At 42.2% G+C, this 20,739-nt stretch overlaps 2 protein-coding genes across 2 annotated transcripts; both read right to left on the bottom strand.

Annotated features, from left to right (window-relative positions):
- Positions 1-1,366: 1,366 nt before the first annotated feature.
- LOC132326797 (fatty acid-binding protein 5) lies at positions 1,367-7,010 on the bottom strand. Its single transcript, XM_059845511.1, has 5 exons — positions 6,881-7,010; positions 6,441-6,776; positions 3,443-3,615; positions 2,370-2,474; positions 1,367-2,236 (listed from the first exon to the last, which is right to left on the bottom strand). The coding sequence occupies exons 1-5, from the start codon at positions 7,008-7,010 to the stop codon at positions 2,186-2,188; spliced, it is 795 nt and encodes a 264-aa protein (XP_059701494.1). The 3' UTR covers positions 1,367-2,185.
- Positions 7,011-16,807: 9,797 nt separating this feature from the next.
- MRPL53 (mitochondrial ribosomal protein L53) lies at positions 16,808-20,129 on the bottom strand. Its single transcript, XM_059862910.1, has 3 exons — positions 20,001-20,129; positions 18,897-19,009; positions 16,808-17,229 (listed from the first exon to the last, which is right to left on the bottom strand). Exons 1-3 carry the CDS (start codon positions 20,087-20,089, stop codon positions 17,102-17,104), a joined length of 330 nt encoding a protein of 109 aa, XP_059718893.1. The 5' UTR covers positions 20,090-20,129; the 3' UTR covers positions 16,808-17,101.
- Between the last annotated feature and the right edge of the window lie 610 nt (positions 20,130-20,739).

The raw sequence follows: 20,739 nt of genomic DNA, 5'->3' as shown, positions 1-20,739 counted from the left end.
GTCTAATCTAACACAAGCAGGTTGTATATATGGTAGTTCTGGGTCACAGTACACTTACATTGAAGTTGCTGGCAACTGAGGCTAACATCAAAATAAAGCAAATAAATATGTGAGACTAAGTAGTTCTGGAGAATTAGCTCTAAAGAATTCCAGTTTCCTCTTGATCTGCCTCTTATCATTGGTCAGCTTCTGTGCCTAAGATAACTTTTGTCTGCCAAGAGCTCTCATAATGTTTTACTTCCATTTAATGTCAAAGTGTCACTTCCACGTGCAGTCTTTCCACCATCAAGGTACTTCAGTGGTCCATCTCCTTCATCAGGCCACCTATTTTCATGACATTTGTGGAAGAATAGTTATCTTTGGGACCTTTAGCCTGTACTTCACATGGCTGAATTTGGAGAGCACAGATACACAGACTTTATAAGCCTTGTTTCCAAAGGAAATCACTCTAAAAAGACACTCTTCTGCCTTTTGTTTCACAAGAAGTGATCTCATTGTAATCAAAACGGATGTCCTAGAAAAGACATTGGACTGTTTTTCCATTCAAATGAAAGATAAACAATTAACACTACCCAGGATCAGGAGTAAACAAAGCAGGGCTAAGTGATAGACCAGTGACCTCATAGAAGGCTTAATGCCCAGTTGAGAGCAGCAACACTGTCTCTTTAGGAGGGGAGGCAGGATTTTCATATCATGCCTGATGCTGTTTAGAGTATTTCTGATCTAAAATTTAGCAGGTCCCTTATCAGATTGGTTTGTTTTCCATATTACTTCTGTGGGTAGATTCCTTCTATTTCTAATGTCTGTGTAAGACTGCGCCCTCTGTCTTTAGGGTTCATATTAAAATGAGGAAAAATACTACTAGAAGATAATGTGAAAAAGGACAACCCAAAAAGGAGCCACAGAAAGAAATTGCAAGAAATATTCTCCAGGGAGAAATGCTTTCAGATAACAGAGGTAAAGGGGATGACATTGTAAGTAGTCATAAAATTATGAAACACATAAATGGTCTGAGATTATGGGAAAAGTCACTTTCCATGGTTCACAGAATGAACACAACATAACAGATTTTCTATTTGAGTAAGCTCAGAAATATGATACATGCAATGAGCAGCTAAAATCTCAGAAGTAAAAATTGATTCTGCAATGACAGATACAGAAAACAGGACCTGTGCAATTGCATGATCCCCAAGGCTCCTGAATTCATGGAAACCTTCCTGACACCAAATGGTTTCACTTTTATCACTGGTATCACAGAAATTCACCTAAACCTTTTAAATTTTTATCTCATCTGACATCTCTTTGGCAGAATAATAGCATTATAGGCTCTGTTTCCCAACCAATATAAAAGTAAGAGTCAAGACACTGATATTTCTGATTATTTATTATGGCACTTCAAAGCATATATACTCCATTGCTAGGTGTCTCAAACAAGTTAAAAAAAAAATAAAAATGAGGCTTTAGGTTTTAGGCAGTATTTCAGCAATTTTGGTTAAGAATTTTTAGAATGTTACTAGACATGGAATAAGAGTTTTGCTAGGAAAAGTCTTCTTAAAATAAGGCTTCCTTTCAAGAAAGTGTGTATGTGCTTGCTTAAATTTATCATGTTCATTGGCTTACTGGTATATCTTGAGATTAAGAAGACTGTGGGTATTATATATGAAGAAACAATGGGTTTGAAACCAAAGAAACCCCAAACTAACCCTGAAAATCCATTCCTCTATTTAAACACCAATTTAGCTTATCTCATATTTATACCCACACAATTCTAGTTACTTTGTAATATGGAAGTTAGAAAAAACATTCAAAGTTTGGGCTGTGGAGTTGTTCCAATTTCAAATTTTACTATCTTAGAAAGTAGGAATGTTTGTGATATATTGGCTTGTTTTGTGCTGAAGGCAGATTGTAGTAGAGCCCAAAACCAAAACGGGTTTTTTTGAAACCTCACTTAAAATTCCACTAGTAACAATGTTTCCACTTCATATATTCAACAATTTTATTTAATAGCCTAAGTTCAGAATAGTTACATAATAGTTACATCACGGCCATTAAAAAGAATTGCACTCAGCTACTCAGTCCATTGAAATACTAGAAAACAGGGAAAAGGAAAATATGGAGTGAAAAGGAGCTCTGTCCAGTGAACTGAGTTGTTTGCAGCAAGTTCCTACTGAACCTGAAGATGTCCTCATGCCTTCTGGTAGACTCTAACACACTTGACACCATTCATGTCACACTCCTAGAAGATAAAGAGATGGATTTATTAATTTACCTCTCAGTGCAGACCAGCAGGGAAAAAAGACACGTTAGGAATTACATTTCAGGCTACCAACCAGCAGCACCTGGGGATCAGAAAGTAGGACTGAACTCACCACCACCAACTGTCCATCCACTAGCTTCCTTGTTATTGTGGTCTTCTTGCCATCCCATTCCTGCTCTTGAATCAATGACCCATCATCTTTTAAGCTGACAAGGGTCTGAAAGAAGAACCTGACCATCAATATTTTGCTCATGACATTCGGGGAAAGCACTGAGGCTCTTCAACCCCTTATTCCAAATGAAAGATTCCCACCCCAGCTCACTCAATAATAATTTTATCATTGACAACTACAATGCTGGAAATTATCTTAAACATTTTATCAATCCTCTTCTTACAGTAACTAACTCGCTGCTCATTCACTCACTGCTCTGACACATTTCTGCATCAGACAAACCTTTGACAGCATCCACAATTTCAATTAACAGGAGCAGAAGATGTTCTCTGTTCATCTCTTTGTTACATGGGCTTTGAGCTTTTGTGTAGCATTTATCTGATCTTGCAGTAATAGATGAACTGGAAGTGTGTAGCTGGAGGGAGGGGAGTGATAAACAGAGAGCACTCACAGGAGGAAAGGAGATATATCCTTTGCTTTTCCCCTCCTTTGGGATAAATATTCTCACTTCTAGGTGCAAGGAGAAACTCTGCCTTCTAAAACTGGAGTTCAGTGCCTGTAATTCACATGGTTACCTTGCTGTCCATGATCCCACCCCACACTGAACCAGGCTCTCTTGTTATGCAAATATGAGACAGAGCAGAAAGGTTAACCCTAGGGCTGAATTGCCTCTGATTAAACATCAATGGCATTTTTTTTTCCACAGGCTTCAAATGAAGTGGCATTTGGCTTTAACAGGGATTTAGAGGTCTGTTAGATTTACTAAAAAAAATGCTTCTGCTACAAAATGAAAACAGCAAAATACACAAGACTATTGATTTCAGCACTCTCCCTCTTTGGAATTTGCTTAATCCATGTCAAAAAAAATATATTTCAACGAGACTTACAGAGAAAACTGCTCATTGAATAAAACACTGTTAGTGTGGATGTCAAAGTTGATTTTAAAATAGCATCTCCCTCTGTAAAACACCCAAAGAATTGCCTTTTTTCATCAGAAAGTCTAGTATACTGACCTGAGTTTTCCTGCCATCTAATGTATTTTCCTCAAATTTCTCACCAAGCTTGAAGCTGAACTGTGAAGTTTTGAAGGTGCTTTCTGTTTTCACGGTGATCGTGTCCCCATCCTGAATAATGTAAACGTCTGGTTTGGCCATGCTTCCCATTTTTCTCATGGCCATACCCACACCTGCGAGGCACAGAGTGTCACAAAGTCAGTTAAACCCTGAGGCTTAGGGCCACACAAGAATTCAAGTACCTAATTCCCATTTAATTAGGCACTTAAGTACACTTGAGAATCAAAGCTCTAGAGCCACAAAGAAAGAGGATGTTTTAAATTTTCCACAGATGAGGAAGGAAAAAAGCTTATTTGCAGTTACTCTTTTGTTTCCTCCAAGAGCTAAAGTTAAATTTATTTTGCCCTCTAGAGGATTTCTAGGTATCCCACAACTCAGCACTGATTTTTTTTTTTCAAACAGAAATTAATAGCAAAAAGAAAAACAAATACAAAATTTTAAACTAAAATAAAATTATTCTCTTCAAATTCTGAACACTTTAAAAAGTCTACAAATTATTTTTATTGTAAATTAATTCACTTTATTCAAACTGAATAAATACCCTTCCATTAATTTGTACACCATTGCAAACATGCCATTTTTAATTAAATTTCATATTTTACACCCTGTTTACAAAGTATGGAGTTGTGAATTAGAAAATCATTATCATAAAAAATAGTGCTTACACACACATGCAAAAGATAGAGAAATGGAGAAATGAGCAATTTGCATGTAGCTGAAAATTCATGATCTGGAGACAGCAGCCCTCAAAACTCTTCAGATTCACCCTGCTTCAGCCCCTGCATGCAATGTTTGCAAAGTTTGCTTGAATCTTTTTGCTCTGAAGGATGAAAATACAAATAAGAGAGCAGCAAGCAACAAACGTGACTCCATCCAACTGGTAAGTGCATATCTGAACCATGAATTGATATGGGGCAAAAAGTACCACCAAGGCAGTGAGTGCCTGGGCTCTGCAACTGGTGTAGTTAAAGAATGCTGTCAAGTATCAGCACAGCACTCCCCTGGTATGTGGAGGTAAGGGCTGTGTCCTTGAGAGGGAAATTAAGTACTTTCCAGACACTGCTTCACCAGACTCAAATGAGATTCCAGGATTGATCCTTAAGCTTGAGTTCACAGAGAAAAACCAGTTATCCTCAGTCCAGCTTTTCTGATCAGAACTGGAAATTATTGCCACAGTAACCTCCACACACATTCTGTTGCTGTAGTCCAGGCCAGAGTAATCAGGGAGTTATTTCATCAGCTACAGCTTGGGATCCAACTAAACAGAGATGAGCTGCATGTCTTCCATATGGCAAGAAGTGAAATTCCAACTTCTTTGTCCTCAAATGTTCTTTTGCACAGAATGAGCAGAATCTGCATGGTCTCATTTATGGTGCATCAATAGGATCAAAGGCAGAGAGTTTCACAGGTAGCCAGCAAGGGTGAAATCCAGTAAATGACTGGCTCCTAAAATGTGACTTGGTATAAATTTAATTGCCTAAATGGTAAATGTAAAATGAAGAGTTACTGGGTTTATGATTTCAGTCTAAAACCAAACAACAGTCTGGTGCTGCCTACACATGGGAGGTGCTCTGCAGTTGCAGCACCTAATTTCTACTTTGAAGTTGCAACTTGGCACACGCCTAGGTCTGGCCATTGGACATCAAGGCACCAAGGCATCCTAATCCATGGCTCAACCAAGCCGAGCTTAAAATTCTTGAATTTCCTCCAAAGTCTCCCAAAGAGTTCAGTCCAAAAGGCTTTCTCATATCATACCTATCACATACTGACAGGCCTCCCAAAGTGTAATTACAGCCACCACTGTCTGCAGAGCGTAAATGCAGTGATGCTCTTTGTATTTTACATGAAGAACGCAAGACCTAAATTCCTTCTTCTCCCTCTAAGGATAAGCCTACATCTTCTGCCTCTTGAGAAAATATCATGGCTTTCATCTGTGAATAAACTGCATAAAATAATAGCTCTTGGGCCATATAGACACTGCCAGGTATCTATCACCTGTCAGCCAGGATGCTCACAGGAAAGTGGTAAATCAGAGCTTGCAGATGACGCTCCCGGTCTGTTAGGTGTGTTCTTCATCCGGTAACTTCACGTTACAAAATGTAGGGCAGCCTGGACGCAGGGATAACAAGCCAGGACCATCCCCCTGAGATAAAGGTGTGACTACCCACAGAAGAAAACAGGCAAACAGCCTCCGGCAGGGCACCCGGCTGCCGGTTACCCACAGCAGCTGATCCAGTTTGGCTTTCTCGGGAGGAGACACCCAAGGTGACTCCGCGGGGAGGCAGCCCCGGCTCAGCAGGTCTGTGTGCGGCCGCCCCAGGCGGGGTGACCCAGCCGGGCCCCGGCGCAGCCGTGCGGAGCCCCTCGGGGCCGGGGCAGCGCCGAGCCCCCCCTCGGGCAGCCCCCCCCGGGCAGCCCCGGCTCCCTGCCCGGGGCATTAGCGCTGAGGGAGGGGCGAACCGGCCTAATCGCAGCCGGGCTGCCGGCACCAGCTGCTAATCCTGGCCGCTGCGGAGGGAGGCGGCGGGCAGGGCGCAGCGCTGTGCGGCGGGAAGCTGCCTGCTGGTGCCGGCACCTGCCTCACAGGCACCGGCATTACGATGCAAAAAGGGTCGCTGACATCTTTAGGACCCGGAGCCTGAGGAGGCAGCTCTCCCGCCAGGAAAGGTCTGCTGCCGGCCAGCGCTCCGTTCCCGGAGCCGAGAGGGCGCGGAGCCCCCGGCGCTGCATCCCGGAGAATCCCGGCATCATCCCCGCAGCCGCCGCCCACCCGCGGCTCTCGGCCGGGCTGCATCCCACCCTCGGGGCCGGCTCCGAGACCACGTTCTCCGCGGACCTTGGACAGAGCCTCGCCGGCCGGCAGCGACAACACATTCCCGGGGCGGCATCCCGGCATCCATCCCTCCCTCTCGGGGGCGGGGAGCCGGCGGCTTCTTACCCAGCTCCTTCATGTACTCCTCGAAGCCCTCGCTGGAGACGAGGCACCATTTACCCAAAAACGCGTCGATGGCCATGGCGGCGGCACTGGAGCTGATGGCGTCCCTGTAGAAACGCGAAGGCAGAAGGACGGGCTGCAGCGCGGCCGCCTTTATAGCCGGGCCGGCAACATGTGCTGCCGGGAAGAGCCAATGGGGCTCCCGCCGCGCCCCGGCCCCTTCCCCGCCGAGCCCCCGCCCGGCGAGTCCCGCCCGCGGCGGTGGCAAGAGCGGGCACGCCGCGGCACTGCCCGCCCTCCGCCCGCACACACGCTCACGCACACAGACAGACACACACACTCACACACAGACAGACACTCACACACGCACTCACACTCCTGCAGACACACTCGCACACTCACACGCACAAATAGACACGCACACACAGGAAACGCACACTCACACTCTCGCACACACAGACTCGCAACCCCTCTTTGCAGTCCAGCACGGGAATGCCCAGGAACGGGGGGACACTGCCAGGGCTGTCCCGCCGAGGGGTGTTGTGGCCTCGACGCTCCTTCGAACACCTCCATCCGGAGTGCTCAGAGTCCAGCGTGCTGGTTGCCGGTACCCATGAATGCTAAAATATACTGTTTATGACACGTCACGGTTTTTTTGAAGGCTAATTCAAAAAAATCATCATATGGCACAGAGACAGAGCAATAAGGCATCTCCATCCCAAAGCAGTTTATTGGGATTGATTGCCAGCTTTCCCAACAACTCCCACTGGTACCTCATATTATTGAACTACAGCAATCCATAGGTCCTGTGAGCCGGGAACAGACCTTCTACATACACACAGTGGTCACCTTAGCAAACAAAATCAATCAAAATACAGAGTTAATGTGGGTGCTTGCAGTACTCAGGAAAAATCAAAGCCTGAATGCAACCTCATGTCTTAGCATAGGAAAAATGGAGATATGATATCTTGATTTTAGTCCATCTTGAACTGCAATTCCTACTTCTTAAAGGAAATTGCTGCAGCTGCCACAACTGTACACTGGCACAGAAGTGGCATTACAAAATATACTGTCTCAACAGACCCTGTGAGGATTTAACCAGTCTTTTGTCAAATTCTCTCAGGCAAGTGATTCACTGTCATATTCTGTGAGGAAGCTGCTATTTTTAAGTCACAAAAAAAAAAAAAAAAAAAAAAAAAAAAAAAAAAAAAAAAAAAAAAAAAATCCTGATTCCAATGTATCCCCAAAATTTGTTTCCAACATCAGGGTTATGCCAATCTCTGCCTCTTTTGGCCTTATATCACACTGGATGAAAACCATAGCTACTTTCTCCTGTCTGGAAAAGAGAAATGTGAAGATACATCTGGTGTCTCAAGGGTTTTTTTGAGTTACTACACTTCTCTGCTGGTACTTTCATGAAGCAGTTTGAAATGAAGGTATCAAAACTAGAGAACACAGCAAGGCAGGTCCTGTACTGGCTCCAGCATTTCACAATACGAGAAAGTGCCATAAAGCCAAATGTTTTGGAGCAAGGAGGACCTTTTCCTTTACACTTTGCTGTGATACAACTTCACATAGCAGCTAGAAGTTTCAAGACTTTGTAGAAAGTCAGATTTGTTATACACAAAACAAACAGATAATGTTTGAACTGATATTTTTTTAAAATTACTCTAACTATCCTTCCCTACAGAGCTGTCTTTAATTACTTTCTGCTTGTCTGACTAAATGCTTGCTTTTAATATGCAAACAACATTATAGCCTCTGCTCATAAGACAGCAAGTCACATTGCTTCTTTTTTGTGTTATTAAGTAGGTATATTGAAACACAGGACTTTCAACATTCTTCCACTTTTTTTTTTTTAATTTAACTTTGTGTGTGTCTTGTGTAAGAGATTTCAGAGTAAATGTTAAACTAGGGTGATGTTTACTGACTAATTCATGATAGTTGAATCACCATGCTGTCCATGCTGCAGTTCTCTGGTTGCTTACAGAAAAGGATAAATGAAAAGCCATTAGATTAGGGATCAAACAGAATCATCCTACAGGAATTAGGAAGTCTTCAGTCTTGTAAAGCGGGGACAATTTCTAGAAATAGAAGTCTTGGCTTTACTCCTAGTACACTAGCAAATAATTTTGGATCCACATTTCTGCAGTGCTGCCTGCAGATGGCTTACGATATGCAAATGGTAGTCAGGTATAAGTGCTGATAATGCAGCAGAAGATGTAAAATCCACTATTTCCATCTAGTGGTGAGACAGTATTCCTGGATCTGAAGTACCTGATGATCCAGTTACCCACCGGTGCTCAACATTGCTACAGTTTTGAATCCTCCCACAAGTCATTTGGTCTGATTTATTCTCCTCACAAATTTTTCAGGTCTAGGCATGTAAATTCATACAAGACACAAGAAGAAAAGAGACTCTTATCTCTCTTTTCTGAAATACAGATTGTTAGTATACAGTGAAAAAAATCTCACTCAATTCTTACAAAGTTCTAATGTTTTGCAAATTAATCAATCCAGTGATATGGATTACTGGCTGTGGTATCATCAATGCCACATCTCAAAAACTTCTTTGAAATAGAATAGGGCTGAAACTGTCCATGTAGCAAATAAAGTATCTACAGGGGCCAGAGATGTATCCTTCTGGGAAAGGCACAAGTAGCCTGAGCTACAAAATATACATTGCTTTGTATCTCAACAGTACAGTATATATTTGCCAAATACGGCTCCTTCTTTGGAAGGCAAACTAAAATGTTCAGATATCCAGACATCCAGAGGTGCTTGAGCCACAGGGATTCAATCCTGTAAATCTCAATTCCAGCCTGGTTTGAGGCTGACATCATAATCAGACCTTTTGTGTTTGTGTAGTCTCCTCTTTAGATATATGAAAAGAGAAGCAGCAAATACATGCTACCTACGGACAGCGTTGAATCTCTGTGCCACATATCATTGTTTCAGTGCAGACAGAATAAATTCTCTGAAGTTTTGCTCATTTCCACAATGAACTACATATTGTCCAAGAAAAGGAGAATCAAATTTACAATGAGAAGTGTAAATTTTTCTGAGGAAATGAGCTGCACGGCAAGCACGTAGTCACATTTAGGAGCAACCACCACCTTGGCAGCTTGAGCCTAACCAGGGTGAATGCTTTCCTGAGGTAGTCAAACCCTTGCACCTTGTAGGATGGGAGGGTATTACAGCTCTTCATTACCAAGTGCAAGGCAATGTGCACAGAAACCTTCATTCTACTCCTTGGGGCAGGTGCACGTCGTGGAGTGATGCTTCATCTGACGTGGGAGCTGTGGCCAGCAGAGTTTGAGGTTTCTCTTCACGTAGCCATAGATTCACCTCCTGCATGCAAGCTAAGCCATATTTTGTCTTTTGGAGTCACAATACCTGCTGCTTGGGCAGGGCAGAGCACCACCTCCTCGTCTGCAACATATCACTAATCAGGTTCCATAAGAGGCGTAACTTTTTCCCTAGACCTTTACTCATTAAACTGCCCATATGTTTAACTTGGAGGGAACCCAATCTGATAGAGCTGTGCTCTACTGTGTAAGGGAGGATCTAATTTTCCTTCTAGAATACAGACATACTGTGTGTATAGACCACCTTTTCTAAGTGGTAGTCTTCTTTAAGATAAGATAACCTCTTGTGAAAGCCTTAAAAAATTGTTAGGAAAACTGGACATCACTGCCAAAATTTTACTCTTCAGCCTATCCCTAGCTGTGAAAAAAAGTTAAAGCAGTCTATGAATAATAGCTACTCACCCCCAAGGCATGGATGGGAAAAATTGCACAGGTAGCAGAGTTTTGTTTCTGTTTCCTTGTTGTACAAGTGTGGTTTTCCCTTCCCAGCCATGTCATCGCTGGGCAGGCATGATGAAACACGTGCTACAGTTGCCTACCTGGCCTAAGGAAGCTTTGCCACTCAAGAGATGTCTGCTTGGGCAATACTAGGCCAGGGATTATGAAGCAACAACGCACGAACCTGCAAGTTTTCCATTATATGTCAACATGCACAAGAACTCTCAGAATACCAGCATTTCATTGCCTCTGAGCTGGAAGAGCTGGGCATAGCTTTGTTTTATCAACGAGCTTTGTGCAAAACACCTGGTTTTGGGTCTAAGCCATATTGCTCTCCAGCATGGAGCGTGGGTCCAAAGAATCCTTGCTGTGGATCTGGAGACTGCTGCATCTGCCCTGGGCAGGCAGCAGTCAGGGTGGACAGGCTCACGTGTGCCGGCGCAGTGGTGCTGCTGGTGCCACAGAGCATTACTGCATCACTCTAATGCAATTAGCGCACTGGCAGCCGCAGCCCGGCTCTTGCACGTTGGCAGCAGCACGTTCAAAGCAAGGTGAAAGGGAAATGCTTCTAGGGCAAAGTTTACTGTGGCAATGGTGTCACAGCTCACCGACTGTAGCCTGCTGCAGTGATGAGAGAGAAAGCTCCAGAAGCCTGCAGTGACTTGGAAGAGGACTCATTTTCCTCATTCCCGGCAAAAAATAATTGGATGTCAGATCCAGCCCAGGTCACAGTGACTGCAGGTATGTGAGCTTGTAGCTAACTTCAGAAGCTCTGTAAAGTCCATTTTATTTAGCAGCAGTATCTACCCTGAACAGCAAACATCCACATATAAGAATAAAAATATTTTTATTCATCTTCAGAATTTTATAATCAGCATAGTCATTACAATGCTAAAAAAGATATTAGGGTGACTACAAATCTTCCATAGCTGTAGTTTTACCACTGAAAAAGCCTTTGACCCATGTAAAACAAAAGCTCATTAGCAGGGAATACCTGCTCACAGAAGAGACTTTCAGAAAACAAATACTCTGGTATGGCTTTTAGAAACATCAGATGTACAAAAAAGTCATCCCAAATGATGTCTCTGTAAATAAAGACAAATAAAACTTCAACTTTGTCCTTTCTGTGCAGTCTGGAACTATAAAGACATAAGGGAAAGGACAAGGAATGTCAAAATTATTTGGAATAGGTAATGATAAAACAAATATTTCTACCAATGATAAATAATTAGATTATGAAATTTGGAATCAATATAGATGTTCCCACTGGATTTTAAAAGGGTATATAAAGCTTTAGCTTTTTTCCTTGATTGCATATCATAAGTAGAGTTCCATTACTGAGGATATTGATCAAGCACTGTGAAGAGAACCTTAGGAAAAAAACAATGTTTCATTTATAGTTATAACCATACTTCTCATTCTCAGGATATCACAGAGGAGAGCATCATAGTACAGAAATTTGAAGGGCAGAGCCTGACACTCACACTCTGCAGAGGAAGGATCTTCTCATTGTGATGTGGATACCAACACCTTTCCCAGGAAAGCTGCAGAGGGGCTGCCATTGCTCCTCTTCTTGTTGGCCAAAATCATGTAGTAGGGTGCTAGGAATATGTGTAGGCTGTCTACCCGGCCAGGGCTCCCAGAGGGCTTTATCCTGGGGTGAAAAGGTGTAGAACACCTGAGGCACAGTTGATGGGGGTTCCTTTTCAACAAACAGCACAAGCCTTCTCACACCTGCACACAGTGGGAACAGAAAGGCTCTCTGGGCTGCTGCTCAGTGTATTTGCTTCCAGTTCTTACTCACCTTCCAAGGCCTCCTTTTTCATGGACTGTAGAAGAACATTGGGGAAAGCCCTTTGGAAGCTAAAGCTAGTTTTTACTACCAACACATTCCCATTGCCAACATGCTAAGCTTGCAAATAGGGTTGACTAAATGACTTGTGTTCAAAAGTCTTCTAAGAAAATTCTTGCTTCTGGCATCTCAAGCTACCATGCAGGACAAGCAGGTATTTTCCAGCTTGCTCTTCTAGACTTGAAAAGTCTCACGCTATTTGGGTTTACAACCCCGGTTCCATCTCAAGATTTGATAGTACATATCTAACAACCAGATCAGAGAAATCTGTAAGGAAGTAGGAAATTACACTGCAGTTCTCTAATTTGTTACTATGCTTCTGCCAAAAGTTGTTGGTACTGACTGCCACCTATTCTTTTATGTGCAATTTAACTTGATACTGATCTAGCTGTTTGAAGGAAAGAAGTAATTACCTGATCCTTAAATTTCTCATTCCCAGTAAATACTCTGAAATTCACTTGAACAGTGGATTTTGAAATCAAGTTTTATAAATCTTCATCTATAAAGATATTTCAAAAACTCCATGAAAAGATTTATTTTTTCTTTTATTCATGCAGGTGATTTGGACCACTCAAGATTCCCCAAAAGTGAAAAGACAATTCCATGCATCCATGCAAGAACTGTGTAAGAGAGGATAAACTTGCTGGCTTTGCATGCCAACCATGTTATTTTTACAGTAAGGCTGGTCTTTGACTCTGTGTTGAAAAAGTGTGGAGGGTTCAAAAGAAACAGAGGAGTAGTGCCTGAGTAAGGAAGGAACCTGCTGCTTTGCCTCCTACCTGTCCTCTGAACTTCCTGCAGGGACTGTCAGTCTGAATTGTGAAAATCTGTCCACAAAGGATGTCTTTCCCAGGTTTGCTCCTATTGACCAAGCATTCCCTTCACAAACATGCTTGTCCACTTTTCCAGCTATTTTGCCTTAAAAGAAATATTAATTCATATGGAAACAAGTCAAACTCGCCTCTTCCAGTGAAGCACAATGCAAAGATCTCCTTTGATGTGCTATTAACCTCTGCTATTAACACTGCCAGTAGGTAGGAGACTGCTTTAAGTCAAACAGAATCTCTAGGCTTGCCTTACCTCTGCTGTCAAGTACCAGTTTGAAACTTCAGGAGTCATGATCAAAACAGGTCAGCAGCTCCTTTGCCTTCACACCCCTAATATCTGTCCCTGGGTGCATCCTTAGTTTTGTAAAATCCTGAGAAGACCAGCTCAGTGTAAAGACCATTTTTTGTTAAGTTAATCAGAAGCCAAATACCACCTCTAGCTGTTCATGCTGCTCCATCCCAACAGTTACCAGCCTACAGAGCAAGGCTGAGCAGGAAGCAGAGAACATGGAGTGGTCTACCAGCAGCAGAGTACCTTGGCTGCTTGAAGCTACTGCTTGCTCTTGGCAAACAACAAAAAGGGCTCAGGAGACTTAGGCCTTCCAAGGGGAAAAGGGGAGCCTGGATGAGATCAAACAATGCCAGTAAGGAAAAAGACTATTAGGCTAGGAGATGGAGAAGGCAGAGAAGTGCATCTGGAAGAGGCATCACTGATAGGCAATATGTTGGTCTCAATGTGACTCCAAGACATTCAGTGGAAAGGCAGGGCCAGCATCCAGGAAAACTGGTTGTGCGTGGAATTGGTGAGGTGGGCAGTGAGCCAGCAATTCTTAAAACTGTAAGGAGTGTATACATGTGTAGGAGATACACTTGAAAACACACATCTTGAGAACTGTTAAACACAGTCCCAGGATATTCAACTTTTGAGGGGTTTTTCTGGCTTCTTTATACCACATAAATTCCTTGGTCACTTAAAATTCAAAAAAGCAGAGGCGAAGAACTTGCAATGTTCTCTGGCACTGCTGCTCCTAGTTGAAATCTTTACTAAAAATACCATTATCTTTTTCTAAAAGCCAGGTTGTGTTATCAGAATGGCATATTCATCCATTTCAAGACTATTTCCCCTATGCACTGATAAGATTGTCTAAAAAGTGGGTATTTGTACAATGAAAAGATCTAAGATGATTCTAATAATTGCTAAATCTCCAGGCATTAGAGATTTAGCCATTTTAATGTCATCACCTGCTATCAGACATCCTATGTGGCCATGGTATTTGCAAGTAGGCAATCCTAGTTTTTTAGGGTCTGTTCCAGTTCCTTTTATAGTTGGGCAAGCACCCACAGTTTTGGTGGGATACAATAATCAAGATTAGCGGGCTAAAAAATAACAACATGCAAAGTCAGTGCTCACCCAGACACGCTTTGTTGTGCATGAGTGACCTTAATACCCAGTACATCCCCAGTGCTGGCCTGTGCATGTCAGGAGCTGTCAGAGCTTTGTTTCAGGCAATCAGCAGCAGGAGCTGGGAGTGCAGGAGCAGCTTGCAGCAAAGCTATCTAAATACTCAGGGAAGAAAGTCATTACAGATTATCTTTAACGTACTTGAAAAATAAATTCGTACCTTTATCTCCACGATACAGGGAGAGAAATTTTCTACATATTAGCATAATAATCATCAGAGGAGTGCCTTCTTGCTCATCTTGCTTGTTTATATCACTCCAGTATCTTGTAGTCTCGAAGATGCACATTTTTAGCTTGATTTTTCTGTCCTGTAGGTTTTTGCTTTACACATTGCATATTAAAAACCCAGTCATTACTTCTTTTTCATGCACAGAACATATCAGAGTTTTATCACTGCAAACTGCAGCTCCCAGCACCCACAGCAAAAGCAGCATCAGCCTAAACCTCATCCCCTGAATTGTTGGTGATCCCTCAAAAGCAAAACCAGCCTATACCTCATCCCCTGAATTGTTAGTGATCTCTCAATGGCAACATGGCAGGCCTTTGGCCTAACCTAAGCAGGAAGGTTGGGCATGTGTGAATTAAAATGAATGCACTTAGCAAAAGTGTGTGTTTATACAGAGCAAGATACCTATCCATGCTAGTAAAGTAAAAAAATAAACTACCTTTCTTTGACAACAGAAGGGATTCATTTTTGTGATAAAAAACTAGCTAGGACCTTCTTTTTTTTCCCTTTTCTATGCATAAGTATAAGCCCCAATCTTGGGCCAAAATAAATACTACAGAAATGTAATTATTATTAATAATTAATAATTAATTACTTAACTCCTGTTTGACTCTTTAAGCACTTATAGACGGCTATTTAAGATGGATATAGGCAATTCAAATTAAAACACAAGTTTTGTACACAGATGTGCAAACTATCAAAGAAAGAAAAAAAACCCTCAAGAATCATTGATATGGTATAGTAAGAGGGCTTTTGAGCATATGAATATATGATTAACCAGAGGAACAATAATTGTGCATTGGTCTTCCACTTGAACAATTCCCACTTTTCCTGCAAAGCTTTTTCAGATAAAGTCATGGTATATGATGTTATTCTAAACTGTGAGAAAAACAAAACAAAATAAAACAATAAAACAACCTGTCCTTTGAACATTCTTATTTCAATTTGGTCCTCTTCGGTGGTACTCCTCTAGCTTGACAAGATTTAAACTCCTCTCTGTTTCAGGTGTTCTCATAACCCCTCTCTCCTGTAACGGAGCTCAGTAGCAGGTTTAGCAGCTCAACACTCTAAAACCACTCCGAAGAGCTAGTGGCCTAATTAAAAAAAAAAAGGGTTCCAGTGCGGAGAAGGTATTTATCCCAGACAAATTTATTCACATCTCTTGTTCCCACATCCAAATTTCATTGAATTGTCTTATCTCACTCTTCTGCTTGTTGCAAACACATGGGAAACACCCAACGTCTTTAGCACAGCTCTCCTTCTCCAACACAGGACATCACCTTGACTTCAACATTCTAATGAAGAACTTGCAAAGAATTACCTTGACAGTGCTATTTAAAACCATCTTGCTTTCAAAATGGACAGTGTCCATCTAATAATCTTGGCAAAAGTAAAGTAAAACTAGTTTCAGATTTGTGTCCTAAATCTGCTGCCAACTTTGGAAATACATGCACTAATTTTAAAGAAATCAGGCATCTGATTATAAAAAGGTAGAAGTAAAGCCTCTCAAGAGTACCACACCTGCAATTCTCAAAACTGGAACTACATTTTTGTTATGAACAAAACTGATGCACATGAACACATGTGGAGCTGACACTTTCACCTGCACAGCCTGAGGAGAGATCGACCCTTCAAAACCCAGACCTTTGCAATACAGATGAGACACCTGAGCAGTTACTTTAATTAATAGGGTTGGACGTGGGACTATAAACACCAAATAAAGCTCTGCCTTTGATCTTTCCAAAATAGTTAATGAAATATCCCAAAAGTGAGTGACAAAACCACTACAAAACTGAACTTCAAGGATAGTTCTTTTCTCCAATTATCAAAAAAACTAACTTGAGCTAAACTTAGTTACTTTTATGCAGGATGAGTAACTCTACTGTGTGCTGACAGTCCCATAACCTTGTTACTTTAATAGCTGAGCTAAATTTACATTTAGCAAATTTCCCACTTCCTTCAAAAAAAGAGGAAGAAAATGGTAGGGACTTAGCAACAGATGTACTATAAACAAAGCAGTACAAGAACCACTCTACATTTGCAGCCTGCTGTCCCTCACCTAAGTCAATACTTTTAGAAGTTTTCTTCAAATGTAATAAATTTAATAGCTTTCAAACAATAGCAATAACCACTCTAAAAATGTTCTGCCTTACACTTAGAAAAATTTTGTAGGAAATAATGTCCAAAGAGATCTGGCTTCATTGCAGTATTAATTTAATAGCTAATCTGCATTATTCACATTGAAATGCAAACATATGTGATATTAGTCCAACAGGCAGCTGCTTAGAAAGATGCATTCCTGCACCTTATGTCACTCTGAACCACTACTGTAGGAAGATCTGTTGATCTAGTATGTTCTCCTTCAAGGGAAGGCAGGGAACATTTAAAGTCTTTTGGCCATCTCTCGGATTTTGTTGCATAGGAAAAAGCCTTCTGTGCAGCCTGCTGTTTCTAACCCATGTTGATGCAAACACAGCTGGTTTTCCATTCTTCAGGGATTCTTCTTCTTGCTTTTCTGTTCTTCCTTAAGGTCTTTTGCATTACATCTGGATGCCAGTGCTGTTAACATTTCCCCTGTTGTCAGGTGGGCTCCCTTCATTATCAGCCGATCTCCATCAGCTACAAATGAAGAAAACCTTGAGAAGTCACAAAGTGACAACTACTCTGGTGTGCAGTTGTTTCATACGTATAAATCCAACTACAGCTCACCTTCTGATTAGAAAGTGCTCCAGCTACCAAGGAACCTGACTATGCACCACTGCCAAACAAACATATCAAACTGCACACAATATGCATTTAATTTTCACTTCTGCATTGCATTATTGAAAAATCTGAAGCATTTGTCTAGGTATGACTATAGTAAGAACACATTTGATAAGAATGGCTCATACTCTGCCCCCAAAGTCATCTCACAAAAGGCAAGCAAGGCATTGGAAGGCACATTTCCACACATGGCTAAGCATTTTAGTAGCCTGTTGTCAGTGGTTCATTTAACGTGCTTCTTCAGCCAAAACAATAAAATTGGTTCACACAATCCTGTGGTTATAATGTAAAAAAAAAAAAAATAGGAAGCACTAGGATTTCTAGAATTCTGAAAGAAGTTATTTTAAAACAGGCAGGGAGCAGTAGAAGGTGAATATTACCTAAGTTAATTATTTTGCAAGGTTTGCAAATACAGAACCGACAGCCAGACCCATATAGTGAAATACCATGCCTGGCATCCACGTTCCCGCCCCATTTTTGCCAACTACAAGGGCTACAAACACTTCGCTGGAGAAAAATCAGCTTTTAAAATATGAAGAGTTTAGAGGTGTCTTGGCATTAATGAGATAAAGTGGTTTGGGTTTACACTGTGAAAAAACATAGAGCTTTACTGCTTTAGTCTTAATACATCACAAGGATGAGAAAGACAGAGGCATGGGGGAGAGAGAGACAAGCAAGGTTAACATTGAAGTAGGTAGACTTTCCTGAGCAAAACAAAGACCATTCAACACTTTTGACATTTCCACCAATTCACTAAAAATATGGAAGTTTAAACATAAGAGAGTAGCAGAAATCAGTATTAATGAAAACTTTAATGGGCTACATGACATATTGGTCCATTACAGCACAGCAGGAAAGAAGATGCAGCCAGAGAAAAGGACAAAAGCAGATTAGAGCCATCTGTTCATAGCCTGCAATCTGGGACGCTTCCAGAACTGATGAAATCTCCACCACCAATTCCCTGCCTGCTCCCTATACCCCCAAAGGAAACCAAGAAATTTGTAGTACATAGTTGACCTCATTCTGCAGGTCCATCTGCACATGTAAAGCCTCACCCATCTGAGCAGTTCCTTCAGATTACAGTTACTCAGTTGCATAAGCAACTAAAGGTATTCAACCTTCTCTTCTCATGACTGAGATGCCTCCACCACAAGTAACATAAAAAAATTATGGAAAATAAACAGATTGTTATATAAAAACAGAGCTACATTTACCTTCCTGGAATTGTACCTGACTGAAAGTCATATAAGTACATCACTGCAGAAGTACACTCAGCTCCAATGTCATCAGTTGTTGGATCTAAGATCCATTAGATCTAACAACAGTAGAGACATGTAAACACATTTATCTAGACATCAGGCTGTTAGTGACACCCTCTTTCTTTTTTCCTCTCAGCTGTTCAATATCTAGTTATGGACCAGACGAAAAAAAAATTGCAGTTAAAAAAAAATAAAACAGAATACAATAACATTGTAACAACACAAACCCAGAGGTTTTTGTTTCTTTAAAAACAAGCTCCTTACCAAATGTAACATCTACAACTGGTTCAGATCCATCATGTCTCACATCAGTAGTCACTTCACAGTTTGTATTAGTAGCTTGGATTTTTTTATGATAAATACTTTGGAGAAATTTTCTGAAAGTATATTAAAAATATATTAAGTATGTTGTAGACAGAAAGTAAGCATACTTCTAAAATTAATTTGCACATCTCAATATTGCTGGGCAACAAAGTATAAACAAAATACTTACTTAAGTCTGAACTTAAGTTCAGACAGGTACTTCTTATGAGAGAATCACTCTTAAAATCCAAAAATACAAATTCAGTATATATTCCTTATATACTAACATGTAAAAAAGCATACCAAAGAACTTTGCAAAACTTCAGTGTATACACTTTCTGTGTTTCTTTTAGCTAGATCGGTAGCAATAATAAAAAAATAAACAGGAAAGGCATTTTCCTTTTTCTTTATGCATTATTTGCTCACCAATGTTTTCTTGTTTGGGTTTGAGACAGCATTTATTTATATGACATCTTTGGTCTCCTGTAGATTTCTGAAATGCGTGACAGCTACTTTAAGCTGCTATTCTGGCAGTTTAAAGATATTCTAAATTAAGCTGTGTTACTAAATTCATTTTAATAGTGGGTGTGCCTGTAAGTCATTGCAAAACGGCATTTTGGAACTGTTTGGTGCAGAACCCATAATTATTTGGAATTGACTGATCTCCAGAACACTGCTGGAGAAGCACAATCCGGTAAATTTCTCCAACGATTAATTACGGGGATAGAGGAGCCTCTGTTGCCCCGCCTGCCCGTTACCAGCACATGGAATGGATTTCTACTCTCACTGCAGATCAGCCACTGCGGGGCTGAGTACTCTGCTGAAGCTGAGTGCACACACCTGAACAAGGGTGCACGGCAGGGCACGGACCCTCGGGACAGCAGCAGGGAATGACCCCGGGTGCCACAGCCCAGCGCCAGCGCCCGCCGGAGACCCGCGGCACCCTCGCAGAACGCGCGGCCCGGGAGGCCGCAGGAAGGGCGCACGGAGGGCGCCGGGGCGTCTACAGAGAGGGAGCCCGGACAGAGCGGGCCGGGACCAGGGCCGCCCCCGCAGCCCCCTCACCTGGTGCTCTCGACGTTGGGCTCAAAAGGGCAGAACCGGACCACGATACTCTTCACCGGCCTCAACACCAGGCTCACCTTGGACGCCATTTTCTCCCCGCCCCCTACTACAGCTCCCAGCAGCCCCCGCGCAGGGGCTCTCGGCTGCGACGGCCACACCGGCCCGCCCCGAGGGCAGCTGGGAACTGTAGTCCGTGCCGCGGCCATGGGGGCGGGAGGCCCGGGTTGCGCTCCCTTCACCGCTGCTGTCCCCATGAGCCGCGTTTGATGACCCGCGGCGCTCGGGGCCAGGCTCCTTCCTGTGTCAGAGAATCATAGACTGGTTTGGGTTGGGAGTTTAATTTTTATTTTTTTTTAATGTAGTTCCAGCTGTCATCCCTGTGCAGGGGCACCTTTCATTAGACCAGGTTGCTCAAAGCTCCCTCCAGCCTGCCCTTGAACACCTCCAAGGATGAAGCATCTGCAGTTTTCTCTGGACAGCCTGTTCCAGTGCTTCACCATCCTCACAGCAAATAATTTATTCCTAATAATCTAAACTAAACTTACCCTCTGCCGGTTTGAAGCCATTCCCCCGTATCCTCTCATGACACATTTTCGTAAGAAGTCCCTCTTCTGCTTTCTTGTAGGTTGCCTATGGTGCTGGAAGGGAACAACAAGGTCTCCCCCAGAGACTTATCTGCTCCAGGCTGAACAGCCATGACCTTCTCAGGTTTTCCTTGTAGGAGGGGAGCTCCATCCCT

The sequence above is a fragment of the Haemorhous mexicanus genome, chromosome 1 (genome assembly GCF_027477595.1).
Source record: "Haemorhous mexicanus isolate bHaeMex1 chromosome 1, bHaeMex1.pri, whole genome shotgun sequence".
NCBI classification, from domain to species: Eukaryota; Metazoa; Chordata; class Aves; order Passeriformes; family Fringillidae; genus Haemorhous; species Haemorhous mexicanus.
Note: the sequence above shows the minus strand (reverse complement) of the source record. Positions and strands in the feature narration are given on the sequence as shown.

What these genes read in the sequence shown, in the direction of transcription:
- LOC132326797 (XM_059845511.1), bottom strand. Translation starts at nt 7,010, where the DNA reads ATGGAGGTGTTCGAAGGAGCGTCGAGGCCACAACACCCCTCGGCGGGA. An exon ending in GAGTCTGTGTGTGCGAGAGT is followed by an intron (nt 6,777 to 6,880) that starts GTGAGTGTGCGT and finishes TCTGTGTGTGAG; the next exon opens with TGTGTGTGTCTGTCTGTGTG. An exon ending in TAGATGGCAGGAAAACTCAG is followed by an intron (nt 2,475 to 3,442) that starts GTCAGTATACTA and finishes TTCTTCTTTCAG; the next exon opens with ACCCTTGTCAGCTTAAAAGA.
- MRPL53 (XM_059862910.1), bottom strand. Translation starts at nt 20,089, where the DNA reads ATGGCGTCCAAGGTGAGCCTGGTGTTGAGGCCGGTGAAGAGTATCGTG. An exon ending in CCCAACGTCGAGAGCACCAG is followed by an intron (nt 19,010 to 20,000) that starts GTGAGGGGGCTG and finishes ATATACTTTCAG; the next exon opens with AAAATTTCTCCAAAGTATTT. An exon ending in AGTTGTAGATGTTACATTTG is followed by an intron (nt 17,230 to 18,896) that starts GTAAGGAGCTTG and finishes CTTCATTTGTAG; the next exon opens with CTGATGGAGATCGGCTGATA.